At 34.7% G+C, this 25,240-nt stretch overlaps 1 protein-coding gene across 1 annotated transcript; it reads left to right on the top strand.

Annotated features, from left to right (window-relative positions):
- On the top strand, window positions 1–24,780 carry LOC106883726 (KAT8 regulatory NSL complex subunit 2). The gene is made up of 11 exons (XM_014934838.3): window positions 1–733; window positions 1,109–1,221; window positions 6,044–6,277; window positions 9,171–9,203; window positions 10,304–10,485; window positions 11,065–11,179; window positions 13,102–13,265; window positions 15,376–15,467; window positions 15,813–15,966; window positions 18,876–19,036; window positions 22,861–24,780. Exons 2-11 carry the CDS (start codon window positions 1,208–1,210, stop codon window positions 23,554–23,556), a joined length of 1,845 nt encoding a protein of 614 aa, XP_014790324.1. The 5' UTR covers window positions 1–733; window positions 1,109–1,207; the 3' UTR covers window positions 23,557–24,780.
- Window positions 24,781–25,240: the final 460 nt, after the last annotated feature.

Genomic DNA, 25,240 nt, shown 5'->3' on the forward strand with positions numbered 1-25,240 from the left:
GAGAGAAAGAAAGAGAAAGAAAAAAGTGACTACTCAGCAAACCAGCTGCTCAGTTATAATTATTGTTTTTTTTTCTAACAACAGAATAGAAAAGAAAGCTAGAAAGATCCTGGTTGAGAGAGAGAAAGAGAGAGAGAGATCCATAAACATTGCAGGCATATAATATATATAGATATATTAGACACAGTGGGTGACAAGAAGAAGCAGTCGACGGACATTTCCCTATAAGTAGTCACATGACAATTCCAACCTTGTGTGACTTAAAGAAACATTTAAGTTGGTCGTTGTTGCTTTAATTTCACTTTTACGTGCTCCAACCACACTTTCTCCTCTGCGGTTCGACCACGAACAACATTCTTTTCTCACTTTGTCCACAATTCCAACTCTTGTTTTCGAGTTGGTCTACCGATTTTTACTCTTCTTTTTCCTTCTCTCTCTCTGTTTTTTAAAACTTCCATGCAAATTCTTTAAACTAAGATGGTTTGATATTAAACCTGTGAAAGAAATAGATTTATTTCCCGAAAGTCATTGAAAAAGACTTCTTTTACAAATTATTTGCCAATTTTTACATGCATACACACATATATATAACATACATAATATATACATAATATATATATATATATACACTATATGTGTATATATTGTATTAATGTATAGATACCAATTTATATGTGTAGATACATATAAGCTTTGTTGAGACATGATGTCATTGGAAGAAGATTAAATATAGGTTTGTAAGAATATTTTTTACTCGCTTTATTGTTATTTGAATTTTCTTATGAATTACTCTTATTCCAAACGTGAAACACATTGAAATACTATAGAATCTCCAGCAAAGATATTCTTTTTACATTTCTTTCCAAAGATGCCATGTACTTGAACTTTTTTTAAAAATTTCTTCAATTAAGTATGGAAAAATATTTTTATTCGTGAAATTATATATCATTGTGCTTGTCAATTACTTTTTATCTCTTTGTTTGTTTTGTCTTCCATATTCAAATGAAAAAAAATGTTTTATTTAAATTTAAAAAAAGCGTCGTAGATTTTTCTGAGAAGTCAATATATTTTTTCTCTTTCATACCAAAATATTTCTGCTGCCATGCAGGCGGGAGGTAGAACAAATGTAAGAAGAGCAACTTGGACATCAGTGCCGCTAGCAACGACAGTGATTAGAACAGCCCTCCCTTCCTCCCTCATAAAAAAGATGCATAGCAATAGGTAAGTAATGCAAAATTTCTTGTCATCTTTATATTATTTTAACTTCTTCGTTGTAATTTAGATCCCTATTTTATGTCTTCGTTTGGTTTCTTCATAGGGAAAATAATTGTGTCTTTGGTAAATGATGTCTGTATATAAAGTGACTGTGACATGATCATTCGGCTGTTCCATCATGTTGTCAATGGCAAACATGTTGCTTCATGAAATTCCATTAAAAAAAAAAAAAAACTGGGGGAAACTCAGTCCTGAACCTTGTTGGTGATGATGTTTAAAGCCCCTGCTTTTGGCCAGTCGATACATTTCCTGTAAGGTCAACTGAACATTAATTCTTAGTCAAATTACTTAGCGATTTATTATTTCCCGAACACGATTCCTGTTGACAATGCAAAGTTAGGAATTGTTTTATATTAATTAATGTTGCAATTAATTGATATAAAGGTTTATTTAATGAATGTTGTGAATACCTTGAATGGAAAAGGCATCACTTACTATTTATAAATTTGTCTTCGTAGTAAATTACTGAACTTCAAAAAAAAAAAAAAAAAATTATATTTAGGTTTGATTAATATAAATGTTGGCCTTTATGAACCTGAACACCTTGACTTCTCACTCGCTTGTTTTATTAAGTCTTTATAGTAATATTACTGAACTTTAAAAATAATTATATCTTGTATTTTTATAAAGGTTGGCCTAATGTTAACACCTTTGAATATACAAGGTATCGACCTACCTTTTCTTCTTTTTATAGTATACTACTCAACTTAAAAATAATTGTGATTGATACAGATGTTGCTCTAATGAATCTGAACACCTTGAATGGATAGGGCTTTGATCTAGCTTATTAAAATCTTCATCGCTGCATATTTCCAAACTTTAAAAAAAATTGTTTCTAAATTTTCATTTATTTAATTGAAATAAATATATTCATGAGGTTGCCCTTTTCTTTGCTGACATAATTTTTATTTGTTCAATTCTGACAATGAAATTACAAGATCACCATTTTAACATTTCTACAGAAACTCTACAAGGTAGTCTTTAAAAGATAACTAAATTCATATAAAGTTCACTGGTCAACATTACAGTTCTGAAATAGTTTTTTACATATCTATACTGACTCTTTTTACATTTTGTAGACCTTTTAAAATTAAACTTTTTATAGAGCAAAATGAGCAATCGACCATTTAAGGTGCTAAGGAAGAATTTATAAAAATTAATAATGGATTTCTCTTTTTTTTTTTTTTTTTTTTTTTTTTGGTCAAAGGTAAAAAAAAAAAAAATCTTTCCCAATGCCTCAGTTCCTCGTCAGCAGAAATCTGTAATGGTCTATGTTGATGCGAGGAAAGTTAGTTGAAAATTGCTTACTGAATTGGTGTAAACGATCTTAAAAAATGTCCATAAGAAAACCAGTTTATTGTAAAGGACGAGAGGCCATGTTTGTTAAGGAGCAAAGTCGGAGAATTATTGATTTTAGTGGCCGAACATCGTATACCCTCCCTTAACGTTCAACTTAACAGATATTAACCCCAGCTAGCGTGTGTGTGTATGTATGTGTGTGTGTGTGTGTGTGTGTATATATATATATATATTTGGCCTAAACTAGTAATATCTTTTGACGTTATTTGAAATTGACGTAGTTCTTCATTTTAAGGCGTCCATTAGTAATTTTTAACTATGGAAGCCCGTCTGGACAGTAAATATCGACTCCATTCATCCTCTTGTTCTAGTTTCGTCCCCGCCATAACATCTCTCCACAGCTTCTTCACATTTACCTTTCGCCCCCCCCCCCCTTCTGTGAGCCAGTGTCACTTGATTTGTGTTCGGGGTTTATTGTTTTCACAACGTATCGCGAAAGTTGACTGAAGATAGCTTCCACCTTTATGCTAAACCTTGAGTTTAACCAACGAAATCTAAAATACGACCGATTCGCCTTTTAATCATATTTTTGTTAGATGAAAAAAGAAATCCAAATATTTCCCACAAATTATTCTATTTTTTCAACAGTTGTTAATTTATTTTTCGAAAATATTTTCTCGTTTTAGATTTTATAAAAAGTGAAAAATTGAATTATCTAAACTTTGTAGAGCGAAATAATCAAATTTCGATTCTATGAACAAATTTATACCAAAGATTTCTCCATCTACTAAAGGAATTTATTCCAGTGCCTCAGTTATATTCTGTAAATATTGATTTATAAAATGATTGCATTTACAACCCCCCGAAATGCTAGAAATAACAGCAAAATCCTCATATCACAAACCACCATCTTAAGTGTTTCTCTTTTAATCTAAATTATTTTTGAAGATGAATTAGTCACGGTTGGAAACACTTTCTGTTTGAACAACTCACTTGGATTTTGACATTTTTTTCAGCAATTTTTTTTCTTTTAGTTTCCGCTTGCACACCTCATCATAGACTTACAAATAGTGAAGATGTCTTTTGCTAGAAATGTCATGGGAGTGCTGAAGGTGCCGCATTGTTTTAGTGATGACTAACAGCGAACAATTCTGCATTAAGGGCTGATCCCTCAGAACCTTGTCATTGCTGTTTAACCCCAGGTCAACTTAAGCAGACCTACGATAGATCTGTTCGGGGCTTTTTCTTTTTCAGATACATGGTATTTAGGATCGCATTTACCCCCTGAACTCCATCTCATTTCCTAACCTTTCATCCAACTCGTCATTGGCCGTCTTCTCTCGGCCCTTGTTCATCATTCAGTATATTTGCATCCCTTTTCCATCTCTTCCTATATCTCGCTCTCTCTCCATACATTTTTGCTGCCTCTACTCAGCCAAACTTCTTGTTCCATCCCCCCTCCCAACCTGGTACTTTGTCACCATCTCTTTGTTCCTCTTTCCGCCTTCATCTTGATTACTCTCACCCACTCTTGTATAACGTGAGTTACCATGTAGCTAGCTCTACAGTAAGAAATTGGAATAGGTTTCTTGCTGTTGTGTTGATCCCATTAAAAAGGCACCCAGTACACTGTAAAGTGATTAGCATTAGGAAGCTCATTTAGTTATAAATCATGCCAGTCCACGCATTGAAGTACAGTGCAGTCCTTCGACCAGTTAGATTCTGTCAAACCATCCAACCCATGCTGGCAAAGAAGACAGCTGTTACAGGATTTTATTCATATATAATGCAAGATAGCAGCTGTAGTGTGATATAAGAGAGATTTTTGCTATTTTTATCAAGTTGAGTGGCCAAGTGTTTGGTTTGCTCACCTGTTTTCCTGAGTAATGATGCTGTCATTATCTGGATGTTTTATCTCAGGTTGTGTACAGCCTGTTTATCCAAAATCAGTCCTGATGGCACAGGCCTAGGGTCAAAGGCATTCTAGCCTTGGTAATCCATCTTTTTCCTTCAGTGTTTAAGATTGCATCATTAATTGTGTACCTTTTTAATACATTATTGATCAAGTGACTGTGTAGTGTTCAGTTTTTTTCTGCTGTGATGTGATTGTTTCTGTTCATAGACATGTCTATGTCGAGCAGATAAGATCAAACCATAAGGTCATTTGTCTCAAGTTGATGTTAATTGTGCACAATTAAGTGTTATAACCAAGGACTTTATCTGTGTATTATTTCAGAGGCCTAGAGTACATAGGGCTACCTTACCCAATGTACTATTTAAGACAGTAGGGTGTGCTGTAAATGAGATATAACTATCTCCAGCAGATAAAGCATTGATTTCTCAAATAAGTGTGGGTAGGATGAGGATATTAGCAGCAGATGTAGTAACTGGGTTGGCAGGTTGAGGTGAGATAATGAAGCTGTAGATACAAGGTATGTAATGACCTTGGGAACTCGCTCCTACAATAACCTTGGACCAGTCTCAGTCTTGTGAGCTGACTTAGATTATGTAGGTATTTGTCTGTTGAATTACCCATTCTTGGAGGTAACCAGTTTAACACCACAAACTAGTCCCTGTGGGTGCCATTAAGTTTTGTTTCTTGCAAGACTGTTGGGTGGAAGTTATTTTCTCGAGACCTGATAAAGGTTAGTAGTAATGTCAAACCAGACAAGGGATTAGTTCTGCCAACCAAGAACTGGCTTGCAATATTCTAGGGTTGGGGGTCAAACCAGAAACTTTGTAGTTGTGTGATAGACACAACCATCACTGTCTTGTATCAAACAAACTCAGTATTGTAATGTGTTACTTCTTATTGCTGCAATCCATACATTGCAGTGTCTTCCCACTACCAAAGATGGTGGCCCTTTTGAAATGTCATGAGTACTTTAACCTTTTTGATACCAACACACTTTAGACCAGCCTTGATTCTGTAATACAATCTTGTTTTAAAGTGATCTAAATTAAAACCTTTTCACTAAAATTTCTTGTTGATTTATGTTCCAAACATCAGCTTAATGACAGTTATTTTACTGAATTATTCATTACTTTCAAAATTAGTTGAAACTGTTTTTCAACTGAAATATGGTAACAAAAGGATTAAGTTTTGAGTGTTAAGGTATTATTTCTGTTACCAACTAGACTGAATTAGGCAAACAGAGAATGACTAAAAACTGAGATGAAGTGTGAAATCACAAACTGGATGGTTGTATTGATACAAATGAGAACAGTATTGATGGTCCAAGAGAGAAAACTTTATCAGAAGGTTTCTGTGCCAAATACGCCAATGTCAAGGGTAATAATTTGGGTTTGCACTAAAACTGCAGAAATCTTTTTATTGCTATACAGCACCAACTTAGCATATATGTGTGATAGCTTTGATGGTATTCATTAGGATAAAAACTTTCATTTTGTAGCTTGATTCAGTGTTCAGTATGATTAATTTCTTGTCAATCTTTTTTTTTCTCTTTAGAATTAACCGAACCAAAAACAGTTTTCTGAAGCGTCAAACTAAAGGTCCTGTGGAAGGATTATTTTGTAACTATAGTCATCGAGTATGTATGCAAAACCGATTGGATGGCTCCCTGTATTGCCTAAAACACATACTTGAAGACAAAAACACTCCATTTAAACAATGCAGTTATGTAGCGACCAAGACTGGTAAAAGGTGTCCAAATGCAGCCCCAAAAGTTGATCGCAAAGATGAGTAAGTATATTGTGTATGTGTGATAAACAACCATTTTTTTTACTTCCTCCATGTTACATGTATGTAACATGTAGACTAACTTTTCCAATCCAAACATGAAAAAAAAATGGATGTAAGACAACAGTGGAGCAATTTCTAATTTCTCTATGGTTTTGTGTGTGATTCCCTGTCTATGGACGGTGCAGAACACAAATGGTTCTTTTGAAATAATTATTAACAGAAGCTAGAGTTTGTCATATTTAAGACTTATCTTGTCTCTAATGTAATATAGTATTTGAACTTGTTTCTGTATAATGAAGAATCTTAGTGGTATATGATAGAGATTGCTGGTGTGAATTGGCTAAAGTGTCTTGAATTACAAGACAAAAGAGTTGACAAATACAGTGAATTTGAATCTAAATGTTACTTGGGAAAATGTTCCAGGTTGGATGGTGAAGAGTAATTTTCCAGCCTATTGCACTCTAAATAATGAAACATGTCAACTTAGTTATAACTTGTTAGAAATATGGTGTGCCCTAAAGGCAAACTTTTCTATTTCTTATCAGCAGTTGAATGATCTCCATGAAAGCAGCTTCTGTGTGTTCACTCAAGTTGCTAGAAGTAACAATCAAATATCTCTAAATTCATACTTTATTACTTAATTAAAAGAACTCTCGTTAGCTGTTTGATAATGTAAACAATCTTTTGGTCCCTGGTAGGTGTGTTAGTTGTTTTACATGTTGCTGCAACTTCCTCATTCCATTTGTATTTTAACTGTTGACCATAAGTGTTCTGTTTGGTTAAGGTAGGTCCCATGAATTATGTAATCCTATCTCATTAAACTAGATATATTGTATCGATATGCTTCATTCTTTTTTGATAATCATACAAGTATTCAAATATAGACTACATCTACATTCTGCCATTTGAGTGTGCTTACCTAAAGTCTGCTGTTGTATGTGGATGTCTACATGGATGTAAATCACCACTGTTACAACTGTAGTACTGCAAGCTCTAACTCCAATGGCTGCTACATTTACAGCATTTTGTTTGTAGTTTGTCATGATGACACATTTGCTTGAGCACTACTTTATCAAGTTTCTCCTGGCTACAAACATATGGGGAAGTATCTTTGCTGTTCATCTCAGTCAGCAAAGATGTCCCTAGTTAAGGATGTTCTTACATAAAGTCAAAGGATAGAAATCATTTCATCACCTTTTGAAAAGTGGAGTGGTTGCAGTTGTATTATATAGAGAAACATGTTCTAAGTGAAGCCTGTTACAGAATAATGGTCAGTAGGAAGGAAGAATGGAGAAAACAGTTGTTTCGCAGTCGCATTGAAAACTGCAAAGATCTTAAGTTTTGTTTAAAACATATGGAGTGAGTCATCTCTCAAAGCAAGTACAGCAATATAATCCTGAGGTTGTCATTTATTTCAGTGACTCCATCTTCAACATGGTTCTCATTTCTGTTGAAGACTTATTTGGTAAAGGGAGAAAACAAATTAGCTCCATTGCAGTACTAATTCTTCAGCTCAATTAATGGATCAAAGTGAGACTAAACTACTTAATGATTAAAAAAACCTTTGGCTCAATTGACGACCATATTCAAAACCAAAAAGGTGAAATATTTTTTCTTGATACACTTGCGGGTAGCAAGAAAAACATTTCTGATAAGCCTACTGCTAGCTGAAGTAAGGAAGGAGGAAAATCTCTCTGACATTTAACATCTTCAGGTGCCATTCTACTATCTGAAGGTAAAACAACTCAGTGTATTGAAACTGCTATTGAACCTCACCATTGTTTAGGGATGTCAGGGAAATGTATTCTCCTTTTGACCAAATAACAGTTGTCCTGGAAGGGGACTTTCAGACCTTTTATCATTCCAAAGGCAACAAAAGTTGGTTAGATCAGAAGCTGCTTGAAATTATCACATTTGTGAAAGTGTTTTAAGAAACTTAAACTGGAAGTAAACACCAGTTTTCAGCTGATTTGACTGAGAGACTTTTGGAATTTGGAGAAGTTATTGTTGTAATTGATCGAGACAGAGACATATGGCTGACCTCATTATTTGATGAGCTAAAAAAAAAAATCTCTACCAATATTCATCACAACTGCCTTATTTAACAAATGGTTCTGTAAAAGACCTAATCTTACTTCAACTAATATGGCTGCTAAGATGATTTTATCTTCGTCTGTAGACATTTTAGCTCCCAAAGAAACTAAGTATATGTGAATGTTTTTTTCTGATACTTTGTATATTAAAAAATTAGGTATATTATATATGCCCAAAACTAGAGTATATATGTGAATATGTGCTGTTTTTCCTGTTACTTCGTATATTCATAAAAACTATAGGACTCTGGGAAAACTTATTGATTAGAAAATTAATTTATAGTAATGATAAATATTTGATTAAAAAAATGTTTTCAAAGATATTTTTTATTTAAATTTAAGAGTAAAATATTCTTTTGTTATATATTTGTTTGCTTATTTCTATGAAGCTCAACTTGAACCACTTTCTTAATTATTAGAATGCAACAATTTCCAGTGGAATTTTAACATTCTCAAATGGCAGATTGTCAATCTTTTTTTGACAAATTTATAAAAAAATAGTGATTTGTGTGTGTGTGTGTGTGTGTGTGTGTGTGTGTGTTCTATGTGAGCACATTTTACACTTGCTGGGGCACTGCCTTAAAAGATTTAGTTGATGAAATTAATTTCAGTACTTACATTTGCTACTTATACTATTACTAAGTTATGAAAAGATGAACAAACCTTAATTTGAATGTACTGAACTTTCCATATATGCTATCCCCTCTTCTGCCATATATATATGTTGATTTGCAAACCTCCCTAGTTGAATTACTGGTCACTAATTTTTTTTTTCTTTCTTTTTCATTTGCTCACTTAAGAGAACCAAAGAAAAGAGAATCTGTTGTGAAAAGGTTGGTTAAAGATAAATTATTCCATGTGACTAAAGCTAGTTTTCTCATTTCTATATTTAACCCTTTAGCATTCACATTATTCTATCCAAAGCAATGCTTATTTATTCACATGTTTTTAATTAATCTTGCATTATCTTTGTAGCTTTGAAATTTTGATGAGATAACTCTTAATTTTTAAAATGATATTGCAGAGTATGTGTAAGAGGCCAGATCTGGCCAGTTTAAACATAAAACTGAATATTTGGGCTGGATATGATGCGTTTAAATTCTAAGAGTTAAAGTTAAGTGGTTAGCATTTATGAGATAAACTAGGTGTAGGTAAATAAGTGTACAAGACACCCTGTTTTGAAATAGATGCAATATGGACAAATGGTTAAGTTTGCTTTGCAACAATGAAGCCCTGGGTTCAATCCCACTGTATGGCATCTTGAACAAATATTTTCTGTAGCCTCAGGTTAACTCTTACCTTGTGAGTGAATTGGGTAGATGGTAACTGTACAGAAGCCTGTTGAGTAGCTTGTACCTGTAACTCAAATGTATAGTTTTGTTATACATTGTCACTAATCCTGCCTGAGAATTACATTAAGCATGTACCTTTGGAATGTTCAGTCACTTAAATGCTAATTCAATTAACAAAACGACTGAATTCTCATTGTTGAAACTGATGGTGATACATCCATCAATATAAATGTAAAATAATGGGGCATGAATATAAAATTGCTAAGAAATAATCTTGACCTTGAACCTCAACCACAAGAACAACACTCAAAATTCCTCAAAGGTACTACAAATGATATGCTATGTAACATTGTAAGATCCACATTGCAAATATTCACCTTCCACTTTAGGGCTAAAAAAAAAATCAATATCTCGGCCTCAAACATACTCACATACACTCAGTCATTATCATTTTACCACATACCAGCTTTACTCATCCACTCTTATTCATGGCATCAGAGGTGGTCATGTTGGATTGTGTTTGAGATCCTCTCACTGAAGGATGGAATAGTCAACTCATTTTTTTGGATATGTGTACATAATCTTTTAATACCTTGTTGAATACCGTGATTATTAACGATGTATTTTGTCTTTCAATACAGATATTGCTTCTTCCATGCTCGAAGAGCTGCGTTGCTACGTCAACGCTCAACACGAAAATGTAAACCAAAGGAAACTCCAGAAACTCTATTGGAAGAACTTGACCATTATGGTAGTCCAGAATGTGAGAGTGATGTTAGAAAATACCGGAATAATAATGAAAGTCTTGCTAGCAGAATAATTGGTAAGATGTCTTTAGAATTGTTGCAATGTGACAATGTGTCAACACATGAATGTAATCTACTATAAACCAGAACTTCCATGGCACTTTTTCTCCACCAAAATGTCTCAGAAAAATAACCCTAGGCCCGATATGCTTAGTTGGGCCAATATTACTTGGTTTAAAGCATTCAAACTTTTTCCTTGAAATTGTGCTCCTGAAATTGGGATGCAGCTGATATGCCCATGCATCGTTTATGCCATTAAATACAGCGCATTTTATGCTTAACAGGATATTTAAAACTTGAGATTTGAACTGCCCTTTGTTTAGCATTTGTATTTAATGTTTCCAGACAAAACTGATGGGTTTGTTTTTTTATTTGATATTCTTTCAATGGAAATTTTAAATTCCAAATGTGAGTGGTGCACCAGCATGACCGCAGCCACTTGGCTGAAACACATAAATAAAATAAATATCTTGGAATGAAACCAAATTTTCTTAAAATTGAAATCGTGTTCAAAGCTACCACACGTGCACATATATTACTGTTTTACATTCATGTGTACACACACTCTTCATATTTTGATATTTGTTAACTTGTAGATTATGCCAGCTCAAGTGATTCAGATGTAGAACCTCCTCTTGTTGACCAAGCATGGCGAGGAGAGGGTGAAAGTGATGCTGAGAGTATTGACAGTGAGCAGGATGATCCTTTGAAGTAAGCCATCTTTCTTTCTCTTTAGATTCAGCCTTGGCTTTTTTATATTGTGTTAATCTTTGATATCCTATATTTTGTCAACAACAGCTTTGTTAGTTTCGGACGTTCTGCAAACCAATTTCTGATGGAGGAATAGAAAAAGGAGCAGCTGTGCAACTTGTTCAATATAAATATGACAAAATATTGGGTCATCCCATAAATAATGCGGTTCTTTCAATTGCATGTACTAAAAGTTGGAGGGGGACAGTATAAATTACCTGCATCAACTTGCTATAAAAGCAGGTAGTAATTTGACCTTGCGCTTATTCTTAGTGCAAGTTTTGAAGAGTGCAGTTCAATGTTATTTTTTCAAGGCTATAATGGAAGTGACAAAGGAACATATTTTGCTTTACGAGTTCAATAAAGGCAACAACGCAATGGTAAGTGCGAGGAATATTAATGCAGTATATGGGGATTGGACAATAAGTGTAAGCCAGTGTCAATGGTGGTTCCAGAAATTCCGAGCTGGAAACTACAGCCTAGAAAACAAGCCTTGTCTGGGAAGATCTACAGAGCTTGACGAGGACATCCTGCAAACCCTGATGGAACAAAATCCTATAATAACTGTTGAGGAACTAGCAGAGAAGCTTGGATTTGGTCATTCAACCATTCATCAACACCTGCGTACAATCGGAAAAGTCAGCAAATTGGGTCAATGGGTTCCTCTAATCGTGTGCAGAGAGTGAGTGTGTGCTCTTTGCTGTCACATCTCACGAATGAACCTTTTTCTAGAAGAAAAACGACCATCTTTGGTTTGAAGACAAAAGGTGTTCTTCCATCAGGATAGTGCTTGGCCACATACAACGAGGATGATGTTCCAAAGGCTGAAGCAGTTTGAATGAGAAATGATGCCCCACCTACCATATTCGCTGGACATTGCCCCATCTGATTATCATTTATTCTGCAGTCATCAGCATCATTTGGAGGGGGAAAATATAAATTCTGTAGACGAGGTCAGGGCAGTACTGGAGGAGTATTTTTTGTCACAGACAAGTGAATTTTGGAAGAGGGGGGCCTTGCAAATCTACCAGATAGATGGAAGAGCATTGTAGAAAATGGGGAGTATATTTTAGATAAAAAAAGAACTTTATCTTAATTTTGAAAAATAAAACTATAAAAAATCGCATTATTTATGGGATGACCCAATATTTTTGTGCAACATACCTGTTAATAGACTTTCTTGTTGGTTTACATACTTGTGCATATGCATACATGTTTCCACACATTTGGTCATTCAATCATTCATCAACACCTGTATGCAGTTTCACAAAACTTTGGTAAAGCTGAGACTATTGTTGTATTATACAAATTTTGTTTTAAAGTGACCTAAATTAAAACCTTTCATCAAAATTTCCTGTTAATTTATGTTCCAAACACCAGCTTAGAAATTATAAGATATTTTACTAAATTTTTTTATTTTAAAAATTAACTGTGACAAATGCAGTGTATTTGAACAGAAATATAACAAAAGGGTTATTAGTAGAGTGAAGGTCACAGATGACTTAGTAAAGGGATGTTGAAGTTTAAAAGGGAAGGGTTATTGTTTAGCATTCATATCAGCCCCCATTTAGTAGGTATTCTGACTGGCCATTTTGTGTTTTTTTTTTTTTTCAAATATATATAAGAATGATGCAATTGAAGATTTGGCTGCTATTTTTAGCAGGTTCACAGACCATATGTAAAAAAGCTCCTTTGTTGGCTCATGGAGACAGGTTGTGCATGAAGGGTGGTGTTATGTGGAAAACATTTACATGGAAATAATTCAAGATAACATTGTACTCCATTGTAGCTTTAAAAGATAAGAAATTTAGAATAAAATTGTAGTATTGTTTCATGTAAAAATGCTGGAAAAATAACATTTGGTTAATCTGATCTGTTTTTAGACATGCTGCAGTTTACACAGCCGAAGAAGTGGCCCTAATTTTAAGGGACAAACTAATTCGATTACAGTCACTCTACATTGACCAGTTCAAACGTTTACAACACATAATGAAGGAAAGGAGAAGAAAATACCTACACACATACAAGCAGGAAAGGGAAACTTTAGGTATGTCATTCAAAATTCCTCACATTTAACAATTTGGCTTTGTCCACTGCCTGGGAAATATTCTCAAATTAAAACATGAGAGGGTGCAGTAGTGAATTAATTTTTATTTTAATACCTAAAGTATTGATTAAAATCAGTTGTGTAGTATTTAATGGTTTTTGACTATAGATAGTACTACCATGACTACCACTTCTGAAAGTTACTTTGCTGCATGTTGTATTTTGAGGCAATTGGAAAAAATGAATGGTGTGTATTGTGTCAACAGGGCTGTATCTTGTCCACTGGAAAGACTTGTCATTCTCAGCATTCCTCCCTGCTTAACCGTGAATTCTCTAGTTCTCTAGTCCACTTGACTTAAGCATGATGGGGTCCTGGGCGTTGGTGGTAGGGGAGTATAGGCAGTTGCCTTGCTCCCTGTATATTACTGGTTTAGACCGTTTTAATCATGTGGGTAACATTTTATTAGTCTGAATCAAAACTTCTGTTGTGATGGTCTTGGTTGGGAATGTGGGATTGTGTTTTACAAATAATGCATTTGGGTGGTAGTAGTTGTATAAGATGTTACTGGTAGCATAATTAGTAAGTGGAGTCAGTATTTATGAGGAGTACCACAATTGGGTGATAGGAGGACTCAGTATTTTATTGTAATTTAGAGGTGGGAGAAATCTGTTGAAAAATGTAATAGTTTCTGTTGGAAGAAATGTTTTAAAGTTTCCAAGTAAAGATGGTCAATAGATTGACCTTATGTGCTACATATGATTTATAGAGGTACATGATTGACAGTCTGATTGTGACCTACTGTTACTGTATGCTTGTTAGTCAAGAAAAAGTTTTCTCTTTAACTCTGCCAAGCAAATAGATTTAGTCAATTGATTATGCTAGTAAATTTATTAAAATTCATACCACAAACTACATCAGCTATTGCATTTCCATTTTTAAAAGGTTTGGACTAATTTTTAGGGCTAATTTAATCTTTTATTGTTTTAATAATAGCAGTTGATAACTGAGTTTTAACTTAGTTTCTTTATCAGCTATTTTGTTGAACTGAAGAAATGTTTGTTGTGTTTCAGAAGGGTAACCCTTGACCTTTCACAAAGCCTCTGAGACTAGTAGTAGGGAGGGATCCTCAAGCCCAGCCTAAATGTCCACAACAGAGTGAGTTTAGTTACTGGCACCCAAAGTGCCAGTGAGGGCTTACGTGTACCACTCAGGTAAGGCCATGGTAGGACTTTAACTCAAAATGCAAAAGAGCTGCTGCAAATACAACAAGGCATATAATCCAGTAATCCTACAGTTAAGCTAATCCACCACTTTGGAATGGTATTTTATCAACCCTGAAAGGATGAAAGGCAAAGTTGACCTCAGTGCGATTTGAACTTGGAGCACTGAATGTCAGAACAAGTAATTATAGTTTTAGGTTGAGCTGATAATGTTACTTTAAGGCTTAGATTTTGTTAGCAGTTGAAGAAAACCAATTATGACCTTTCACATCACACTTTGTCATGTTCTCTTTGTTCAAACTACAACAGAATTAATTGCCTTGCTCAATAAACAAAATAATGACAATAGTAAAATCTGAAATTATAACCCTGTCAATGTTCTGTATACTGTAGTTTGAAGAGCAATGAGCTTTTTTTTCCAAGTTCCATATGAAGATCGTTTTCAGTCTTCCCCTACAATTTGATAACTTGAGATTTTATGTGCATGGCCTAGTGGTTAGGGTGTTGCATTCATGATCATGGGTTTGATTCCTGGATTGGGTAGCATGTTGTGTTTTTGAGCAAAGCACTTCATTTCACGTTGCTCTAGGGCTGTGTGGGGACTGGCATGTCATAAAAAAGGTGACTAAAAGAGGTTGGGGTTGGAATTGCACTCTGACCGCATGAAACCTTCACTAGCAACAACTACCCAAAATAGACCCATGGGTTGGATGGTTGTTGCTTGAGTGGTGCAATGATGTCATCCACCAGGATTAGGGACTTGCCAACAAATGGTGGATGCGGTGATGCACTGTTGCAACACATACCCCCATACTACTATTACTATTATTACTTCAGAATTATCAGGTATTGCCTACTAATGGCATCCAACCTTTTGTTTTATCTTGTAGGCTCTGTACAAGCCTATAAAACATCTCCAGATCAGAAAGATAAATATGCTAAACTTGTTGCTATGAAGAGACACCATCGACGATTTTGCAAGGTAAATGTATTTGCCATTTTCAAGCTATTTTTCCAATATGTATTTTAAAATTGGTGTTAAGTTCATTGAGTTTTATTTTGTTGTAATTAATTATATTTTCCTTGTTTAAAATACTGTTTTTGTACCACTTCTGAATTGTAGTCATTTTCCATAAAATGATAAACCGATCATAACTAAAATTCTTTAGTAAAACAAAATTTGTCAATTAGAATTTTTTTAAATTTTAAACTGTTAGATTATTTTCCAAGTTGATAATTATTGGTGTTAAAATAGATCTCACCTATTTTGTAGTTTTCTAGTTAACGTTTAATTAAACCCTACTTCCTCTTTGTCCTCTATTCTTAGGAGACATTATTGTATCAGCAATCAAAGAGACGAAGAATTGCAATGACAGAAGGTACAAACTATCGGCCTGCTGGTTATCCTAAATGCATTCACAATGAGAGTAATGTTAAATGTAATTCCCGAGCCATGCCACTCTCAAAATTTTGTAATGAACGTATCCTTTTTATTTTATGCTATTCTTGGTTCTTTGTTGTTTTTTGCTCAGATGTTTGGAATCCTTTTATTTTAATTTGTTGTGATGATTACCTCCGCCTAAGCAAAGGCAGAGGTATTGTTTTCAGTCGTGTTTGTTTGTTTGCTTGTCTGTGGACAAGATATCTCAAGAACTGCTGGATGGATTTGGATGAAACTTTCAGGGATGTTTGGCCTCGTGATAGGCATAAACTGATTAGATTTTGGGATCAATCTGGTTCCGGACAAGATTCTGGATGAGATCAGGTGAGTATGGTGGATGATGGAGAACTTCCAACTCCACACCAATGTCATTTTTGCGATATGCAGTCTGGCGTTGTCTTGCAATAAAATAGGAGTGGATCTGTTGACTAATCTAGTCTGTTTTTTTGTAAGTTTCTGCATCATTTGGTCCAGTTGGCTGCAGTATACTTCGGCCAGGTTTAATGAAATCATAATGGATCTCACCATCAGCTTCTTTTGGTGGCTCATCTTTGTCCAACCATTGGGCTGAATGTTTCCAGTTGTTGTATTGGATCCATTTCTGTTCACGTTACAATTTGATTAAAAAATGATTCATTTTTGTGATGAGAAAGTAGCGTAATGCAGGCTTCCAAATGTTGCTGTTTCTGATTTTCGTTGAATTCATGTGGAACCCACTTATCCAACTTTTTCACTTTACCGATTTGAACTAAGCACCCCCAAAATAGACTCCCCGTACTTGATACTGAACTTTGGTTAGAGACTGAGCAATAGAGTGCAGCTCCTCCTCTCCTGTTATTACATGAAACCCCATAGCTTCAAAATATGTTGTTCACAAGAACTCGGCTTTGTCACACATGAGAATAACATACTGATAGCAGACTTAGTTAGGATAATGAACAATGTGTGCCCACTATGTGAACCCTATGAAACAAAAAAGACATATACAGAACATCATGCACCGCATGCAGTTCTCTGGATATGATCAGAAAGATAGGGTTCAAGTATACAAGGGTGCTAGAAAGAAATAGGATACAAAGAATTTGTGACAAAGCAAACAGGGCGAACATATTAAACCGACAAATACAGGAGTACGTCCTCATAAACAAAACTTCCCCAATACTAAATAGGAAATATACATAGTAGATATCATACAGCCATACCCACAGTTTACACAAGTAGAGTAGAATAGTTAGTGTGCTATAGATGTACGTATGTGTGTATGTGTGTGTATATATATATATATATATAATGTAGATAGATAGATGTGTGTATGTATGTACATATATATGTACATGCACATGTATGTAAGCATATGGATATGAAGGTAAACAGATCAACATACAGACGGATAAGTACATGAGTTATATGGACAGACAAGCACACATATGCAAACGAAGACTGAAGCATTACCATATACACACACACACACACACACACACACACACACACACACTTTACTTCACACGAGGACACATATGGAGACACATCCACAGATATGGAGATGCACATCCATACATACAAACAAGGTACACAGTTGCAAAACACAAACTCAGACATGCACACATACATAAAAACACATGAATATGCAGAATGCATACAAATGTACACATACATGCATGCATGCATGTATAGGCACACAAACACACTGGTCCACACACATGCACATAAACAAAAAAAAAAAACCACACAGTGCGAGTAACAGACAGTTAAAACTATTGAAAAGGTTGCAAGATGCAAAGAAAATTTTAGAATAATAAAAAAGAAATAAGCGAAAATTTTACTAGTGAGTATGTTAAATTATAAGGTGCCAAAAGAGAATGACTCTCCCCAGACACAACAGAACTCCTATTTCAAAACTACAAATTTTCGACTTATCCATCTCTAAACAAAAATAGCAAAAAACGATTTATAAATACTTTATAAAGCACAAAATGAGTTAGAATAAAGCAATAGATGTGTCAGCTTTCTAACAAAAAAATAAAGATTATCAAAATATAATAATGGCACAAAATGAGCAGCTGTCAAAGTTTACCATATACCTTACTACAAATTTCATGCTTGATGACCTATTAGCATCGTTCCTTGGCGTCTTTAAGTTAAAATTTTCCAGCGTTTATAGAGTGAAGTAGCAGGCAAGTACTAGATTTGTGAAATCATTACTGGATTCCTCTCTGCTTCTTTCCTGTAATCTGAGTGGAGATGAGAAAACTACTATTTTCATTTTCTATTTTGTATTTAAATTTTATCAGTATGTCATATACTGTAATTATATTTAAACCTATTATTTTTAACTGGTATTTAGTTATTTCTAACTCTAAATAATAGTTTCAACCATATGTTATTTAGGGGTTTCAGTGGTACAACAATATTTACTTAGGAAGTTAGAAGAGCTGGTCTATGTATTCACCCTGCAGTCTGTTTAAAATGTGTGAAATTGTAACAAATATTGACTGAGTTTGTCCAAGTTCCTTGATGGTGTACATTGGGTCATACACACAGTGTGAAATGTTAGCCTTAAGTTGAAATGGTAGTCTAGCTGTTCAGGTAAGCTTTACTGTAGTGATTATGTGAACTACAACACAGGTTATGTTCACAAACTGCTCATGTTCGTGAATTGCATATAGTGAATAAAGTATCTGCTGTGATTGCTATGTCTTCATTTTATATAGACAGCTAAGCAGACAGATGGATGGGCAAACAAGTAGATATCTCAACTTGAGAGGTAGAATTGTTTATGAATAAAAAAAGTACTTCATTTTTTTTTTTTCTTCAGTCTGAAAGAGAATTTTTATGAGTAAATATGAAAAATATTTAACAGATCAATAGTTGAATTTAAAAAGAAAATTATAAATGTGATGTTTTTTTTCTTCAGAAAAATGGTAAAGTTTCTCCTTAACATATGTTCAGATATCTTATATGATCCTGACCAGGTGCTCTATCAACCATGTCCTTTTGCCAATGGTGCCTGTTCTAAGCCTGTTTCTGTCATAGCTGACAACTGCTATTGCCAAGAACATGTACAGATTAAAGAGATGCACACAAGAGTCCCTCTAGTTAAATTAGAAAATGTAAGTTGATTTCCCATCATCTTGATTCAGAGTTGTTCTCCTTTTAGTGTTATTCCCTTGGCTTTCTGTTTGTTTTAAACATCTGTAGTATAGCAGACAGAATGAGAGGACATGAAAGTGTGTTTGCAGTTAACTGTATTTTTATTGTTTACACTGCTTTTGCTGTAGATAGTTGTTTGACATCACTCATTCACAGGTATTTATCAATGGATGACCAACTCTGTTGAGTTCTTTTTTTTTTTTTTTTTTTTTTTTTTATGAGAAAATATCAGGTACATATTCTTCATGGTGAGGTAAACTGAAGCAGTGTTGAAAAACATGCTTTACCTATAAAAAGAAAGCACTTGCACTGAATTTGAACACCCTTCCTTGCCATAAGTAGGTGTTTCAAAACCTTACTCGAGTGGGGTTTTTTTTTTTCCTGTGTCAGGAGCTACTTTAAAAAACATTTTGCTTACTCTTGTCTGAACTAAAAAAAAACAATTGCGAGCTACTGAGATGCCACAAATGGTTGAGTTGATTGGCCATAATAATTCAGTCCACATAACTCTAAATAACTGCTGTAGTTGCAAATCTTATGAAAAATTTGTCACACACAAGACACCTTTGGCTTCTGGTGGGCAAACTCTTATTTAAATTCTTATAAAATTGTATTGTAATAAAACTGAACTTTCCAGAGGACACGAGTACTTTTTAAGCTTCACAATGAATATGCTTCAATCTCTTGGTTACAGGTGCATTGAATTCTCTCTCTGCTTTTTCAATTGCTACTGTGATGGCGTCTGCTTCTCCAGTCTTGCTGATTATGTATCATCTTCGTCCTTAGTATCTCCCAGGCCCTGCGATTACCATTTTTTCAGTCACACCTCCCCATTGTATTATCTTTCTGTATTTCTCTCTCTGCAAGTGCAAAAGCTATAATAATTCGTCTCTTGCCCTATAGAATTTACAATCTCATCAAAATGTATTAAAGTATTCACTTTTGATGTTGGTTGTGTCCAGGAAAAATTTTTGAAATAGCAATTGATGATGTCGACTGTTCTAATGAAACACCAATTGATGATATCTACTGTTTAAGGGTTAATCAGACAGTCACAGTGCAAATGACTGATGACGAGGTAGTAGCAGCAGTGCTGCTGTCCAGTGGTAGATTGCAACAACACAAGATATCACTACCATTAACAGCCACTAAATAATATGACACACCTGGTGTGGGTTCCATATACAGGGGGAAAGCTATAGAGAAATGTGATCTTTACTCTGCCTTTAACTTTCTCTATGAGTAGCACATCTTCTGTAATTCTCTGCCAAAATGTGAAGAAATCATTCACAGGTGACAGGTGGGTGATGGTATTCCCCTAACAAGCATTTTTGATTTATGGTAAATTTCTTACAGAATTCAACATACCTTCAGTTCAAGAACAAACATGGAATTACTAAGATATTTAAATTGTAGTTTTTGTGAAAGAGTATGTGCTGTGTTTTTTGTCCATCGGTGATAAAATGATAATGACTAGCTGGAAACAAGATCATCTGAAAGCTGCTAGATGTAGTAAACACTGTCTCCATAAGGGTATTGCCAAATAGCCAGTATTAGGAGAATTAAGCAAAGGATGGTGGGTGAATCAGAAGTTTGAATGTTTCAGCATTTGGCAAAATTCAAGGCTAACAAGAAGCAGATATTGAAGATTGATTTTCAGAGAATCAGCATCACAGTGCTCCAGATTTATCAGCAAAAATAATTTGTATGGGAGCCAGAACGACAATTAGTCCTCTGCCCCTGAGGATAAGATGGCCAAGTTTTACATGTATCATATTTGATGCCAAAATATGCACAAGCATATAGATACACCTTAATTTGAGCAGTGCAAATCCAGGAAAAAGATTTTAGTGCATTAACTCTTCAGTATTCAGATTACTCTGTCAAATACGATGCTACTTATTTATCCACATTGTCTTGAATTCAATCATGTATTATCTCATAGCTTTAAGATTTCAAAGATGTGATTGCTTATTTTTAGAATGACATTATAGAGTAGATGTAAGAGGCCAGATATGGCAAGTTTGAACATAAAGCAGGTAGAATATTTGGGTTGGATATGGCTGGTTTAAATGTTAAAGCATATAAGATAACCCCAACTCTGCATGTAGGACATGTGGTGTTTTCTTATTTGAGACGTTTTGGTTGGTGGGAGTGTGTTATATGCCATCAAGTGCAGTAATCAATGGAAGAAAAGGAAATAATTTTCAACTTCCACAGAAAACAAATCCGATGAGTTCCCTCTAATAAAGTTTAATACAATCCAAAGGTGCTAAGTCTAGAACTGCTAAAACATGAGGCTTGAGAACACATTAACGTAGATGTTTTAGTATTCTGTGATGATAGCACAAAACCTAACTTTTTTTTTTATACATAACCTTACCTAAGAAAGGACATTTTATGGAGTTTGTTGTTCATGTCTCTCTGAAAGCTTAGCTGGATGAAGGGGTAATGAAATTGAGTAGATAAAGTATGGGGCAGATGTTGTGATGGGTTGTTAAAGAATCTTGTCTTATTAGTTTCAGATGACTAAAGACTTAGTTGAAATACCAAGTGTATTGCAGCCTTTAGATATCTCGTAGAGGTGGTTGTGAGAAATGTAGCATGAGTTAATGCCCTTGGTGGAGGAGGCGGTGTGTTTATTGTTTAAAGAAAATACTGACTTTCCAGATACTTAGAGCAGAGACATTCAGTTAAGAAAGTAGTTTGATATGAACAATGAGATGATGTAAGTTTACTTAGTTCTAGTTTCCCAGGTTTGGCTGATGATGATAATTATTCACGCCTCCATGATATTTTTCCTTCCCCAGTTATTGTATTTCAGTGCTTGCCATTCACTGAAATAACAGTTTATTTTGTGTTGCTTGCTATGTAATATTAATGTGATATTTGCTTTTTGTCTGCATGTATTGTATCTGTAGGAATTCATTTCCGTTTATTGTTTTTTGCTGCTTGTACTAGTTTTTACCAATATATTTACTTTATTTCCATGTACCAGTATTCACTGATACCAATATATGGTATTTCTTTTCAGCTATAGTAAATTTAATTTATTTTCCTTTCAAGGTTAGTATCATGTTACTATATATGATTTAATTCTTGATGCCAGTTTATTTTGTATTTATATGCATTAAATGTTTTTTCTCTACTCACAAAACAACTTTATAACTTACTAAATGTAAGATGAACCATGCTAAATTCCCAACATCACAAAGTGTCCTTGTAAGATAAGGGTGCATGCAGAGGTATACCTTATCAGCCAGGTTAATAGAATACATTGACATGTTCAAAATTTTGTCTCCTGTTTTTATATACCAGTACAGAAGTGAAATCATTACAGTTATGTTGTGTCTAGGCAAGGTTTATAATTCTGATGGACTCAGGTTAGTTGACTGACAAACTTGTTCCACCTTTACTTTACAGTTCTGTGGATTGTATACCACAACACTGTCTTTCTTCTCTTTTTAACTCTTACGGCGGCCTAACTGTACTTCTGTAAGAATTGTGTCATAAATAGTTAATCCAAGGAATTAGTCTTCAGCAATGTGACTTTCTGCATTAATTTCTCATTTTTATATAAATGAGAATTATTGTTGGAAAATCCTTACTACTCTCTACCCTAGACTATTGAGTGTAATTAGTTTGGAGCAAGCAGTCATATTCTTTGCCTAGGGTCACAGTATAGGCTCAATAGTAGAACTGCAGTTTGTCTGTCACTTCAGTTACCCTACTAATATTGAATTACTAATTAATAAAATCCCCCAAAATATTTTATATTTTTCAGCTTGAATCTGAGCAAGCATCAAACAAGTTTGAAACTAATTCAGTTGCTATCAACAAAAAGGGTTCTCAGAACAATCCAATGTCGAATCAACCATTGACATTTGATCCAAGTTTAGATAAAACTTGTAAACCTTCATCTCTGACTAGTAAACTAGAAGGCACTAAACATCTTGTGTTACAGACTGCTCAGAGTTCAACACCAATGCTGCTATCTTCAAATGTACAGTCAGGACACCTGCAGCACTTGAAACAGTTGCAGCTGTCACAACAACACAAACTGCAACTGAAAGCCCAACAGTCACAGGCTCAAACTCAGACATCACAACCTTCTACACTTAAATTGCAGCAGGGTATTCAGATTCAACCATCGAAAATTTTGCAGAGCTCTTCACTGCAGCAGCCAACCAAGATGCTACAAAATCGGTGGGTTCAACAGATGAAGCTGTCTCATAACCAACAATTGTTGCAGTCAGCTGCAAAGTTGACTCAGCAGTCACAGTCAGCTGGGAGATTACCAGCCACTCAGAATTCCCACAAATCACCTGCATCGACTCCTCCTCAAAAGACAGCATCTGGATTGAAGGGGACTGCAACACCTGCACTAACATCTCTCAAATCCAAACCAGATACTGGTCTGACTTCACCAATTGCTAGTCAGCAGTCCATTGATGACAAAACTATTGAACATAGAACTTAGTGTGTGTATGTATGTATGTGTGTGTGTGTGTGTGTATGTGTATATATATATATATACACTCACACACACGTGCGTATACACTCACATTCATTTTTTTTTTTTTTTTTTTTTTTTTTTTTTTTTTGTTACCTTTCTCTCATCAGCAACTGTGTTGCTTTTCTTTTGCCTGCCTACTAGTTAAGTTTCTGCTGAAAGCAAGGCACAATAATTGCTAATTAGATTCATTTTGAAGCCTTTCTCTAATAATTGAAATTAATAAAGTGGTTTGTGGTGCTGTCAGTCAGTTAACAGAATTGGTGGAACAGAATTTTGTATGTTGGAGGTATGGGTTGTATCTGAACCCTAGACTGAATACATTTACAATAGTGAGATATACTTCTGATTTCAAGTGTTGCTGGGATTGACATTTTTCATCTCTTTGTGGTGATAAAAGATGTATCAGTAATACAATGGTTTCATATGAGCTGTTCCTGAAGTAACTGGCTTTGTATTAGGAGATGAGAGTATTTGGTCAGTATAGATACATTTTAGTGGATTGTTTTTCTATCAATCACTTCTTTCTTCTCTATCTTTTATTTAACTGTTAACTTTAGCTGTCATAGGAACTATTCCTGAACATAGTATTTTTGTCTTAAGCCTGTAAAGATTTACTATTGCTGCCATTTCAAGCAGGCGGCCTAGAGCTTTAACTCTTATTTGCCAGTGATAATGAAACCCAGTCCTGGCCCAGTATTTTAAGTCATTTTATCCAAGTTATCAACAAGTGAATAAGACCTTTGTTTTGCTGAATGAATGCTGTGGTTCTTTCTCTCTCCCTATCTGCTCCCTATTCTTCTTTTGTTCCCTCTCTTGACATTGCCTGGTTTGTGTGTTTTCTATAAATTACTATCTTCCTGTTATCTGGTTGCCAAATAAGCAGTTAGCTTAGCCAAACAGCAGTTCCAGGCTTGATTCTGCAGTAGTCTTCATTTGTTTCAGATAATTGAAATATATTTGGCATGAATAAATAATACTTCTGGATTTTTAGATGTAAAGTAAATATATAGATTTTCTCTTTATATTTTTAAACTCTTAACAATCTGTAGTTGCTATGAAGATGTCTCTTGATAAACAAAAGCAATCTTTCTACCAAGAATTTTAACATTCCACTTTCTACTAATCAAAACTTTAAAAAATTCCCTTTTAAATGCTGCCTTTTTTTTTTTTTTTTTTATTTTTTTTTTTTTTTAAATCCTCACAAATGAAAATTTTCAATTTTTTTCCTTCATATTGATCTAAGTTATTTCAAACTATTTTGAAATGTGAACATTTGTAATATCTTTTGTTTGAAGCAGACGATAAGTTGCTCTTCTGTTTTGCCAGTCCTATGGACTTGTAATACATGCAATGGTATGTGTATGCACACACACACACACACACACACACACACACACACACACACACACACACACACACACACACACACACACACACACACACACACACACACACACACACACACACACACACACACACACACACACACACACACACACACACACACACACACACACACACACACACACACACACACACACACACACACACACACACACACACACACACACACACACACACACACACACACACACACACACACACACACACACACACACACACACACGTGCACACACACACATATATA

This window comes from Octopus bimaculoides, chromosome 16, assembly GCF_046866305.1.
Source record: "Octopus bimaculoides isolate indiv1 chromosome 16, ASM4686630v1, whole genome shotgun sequence".
Taxonomy (NCBI): domain Eukaryota; kingdom Metazoa; phylum Mollusca; class Cephalopoda; order Octopoda; family Octopodidae; genus Octopus; species Octopus bimaculoides.

Bases quoted from the DNA above. Each gene is read 5' to 3' on its own strand.
- LOC106883726 (XM_014934838.3), top strand. The intron at 15,468-15,812 runs GTAAATGTATTT...CTCTATTCTTAG, and splicing joins ACCATCGACGATTTTGCAAG to GAGACATTATTGTATCAGCA. The intron at 15,967-18,875 runs GTATCCTTTTTA...ACATATGTTCAG, and splicing joins CTCAAAATTTTGTAATGAAC to ATATCTTATATGATCCTGAC.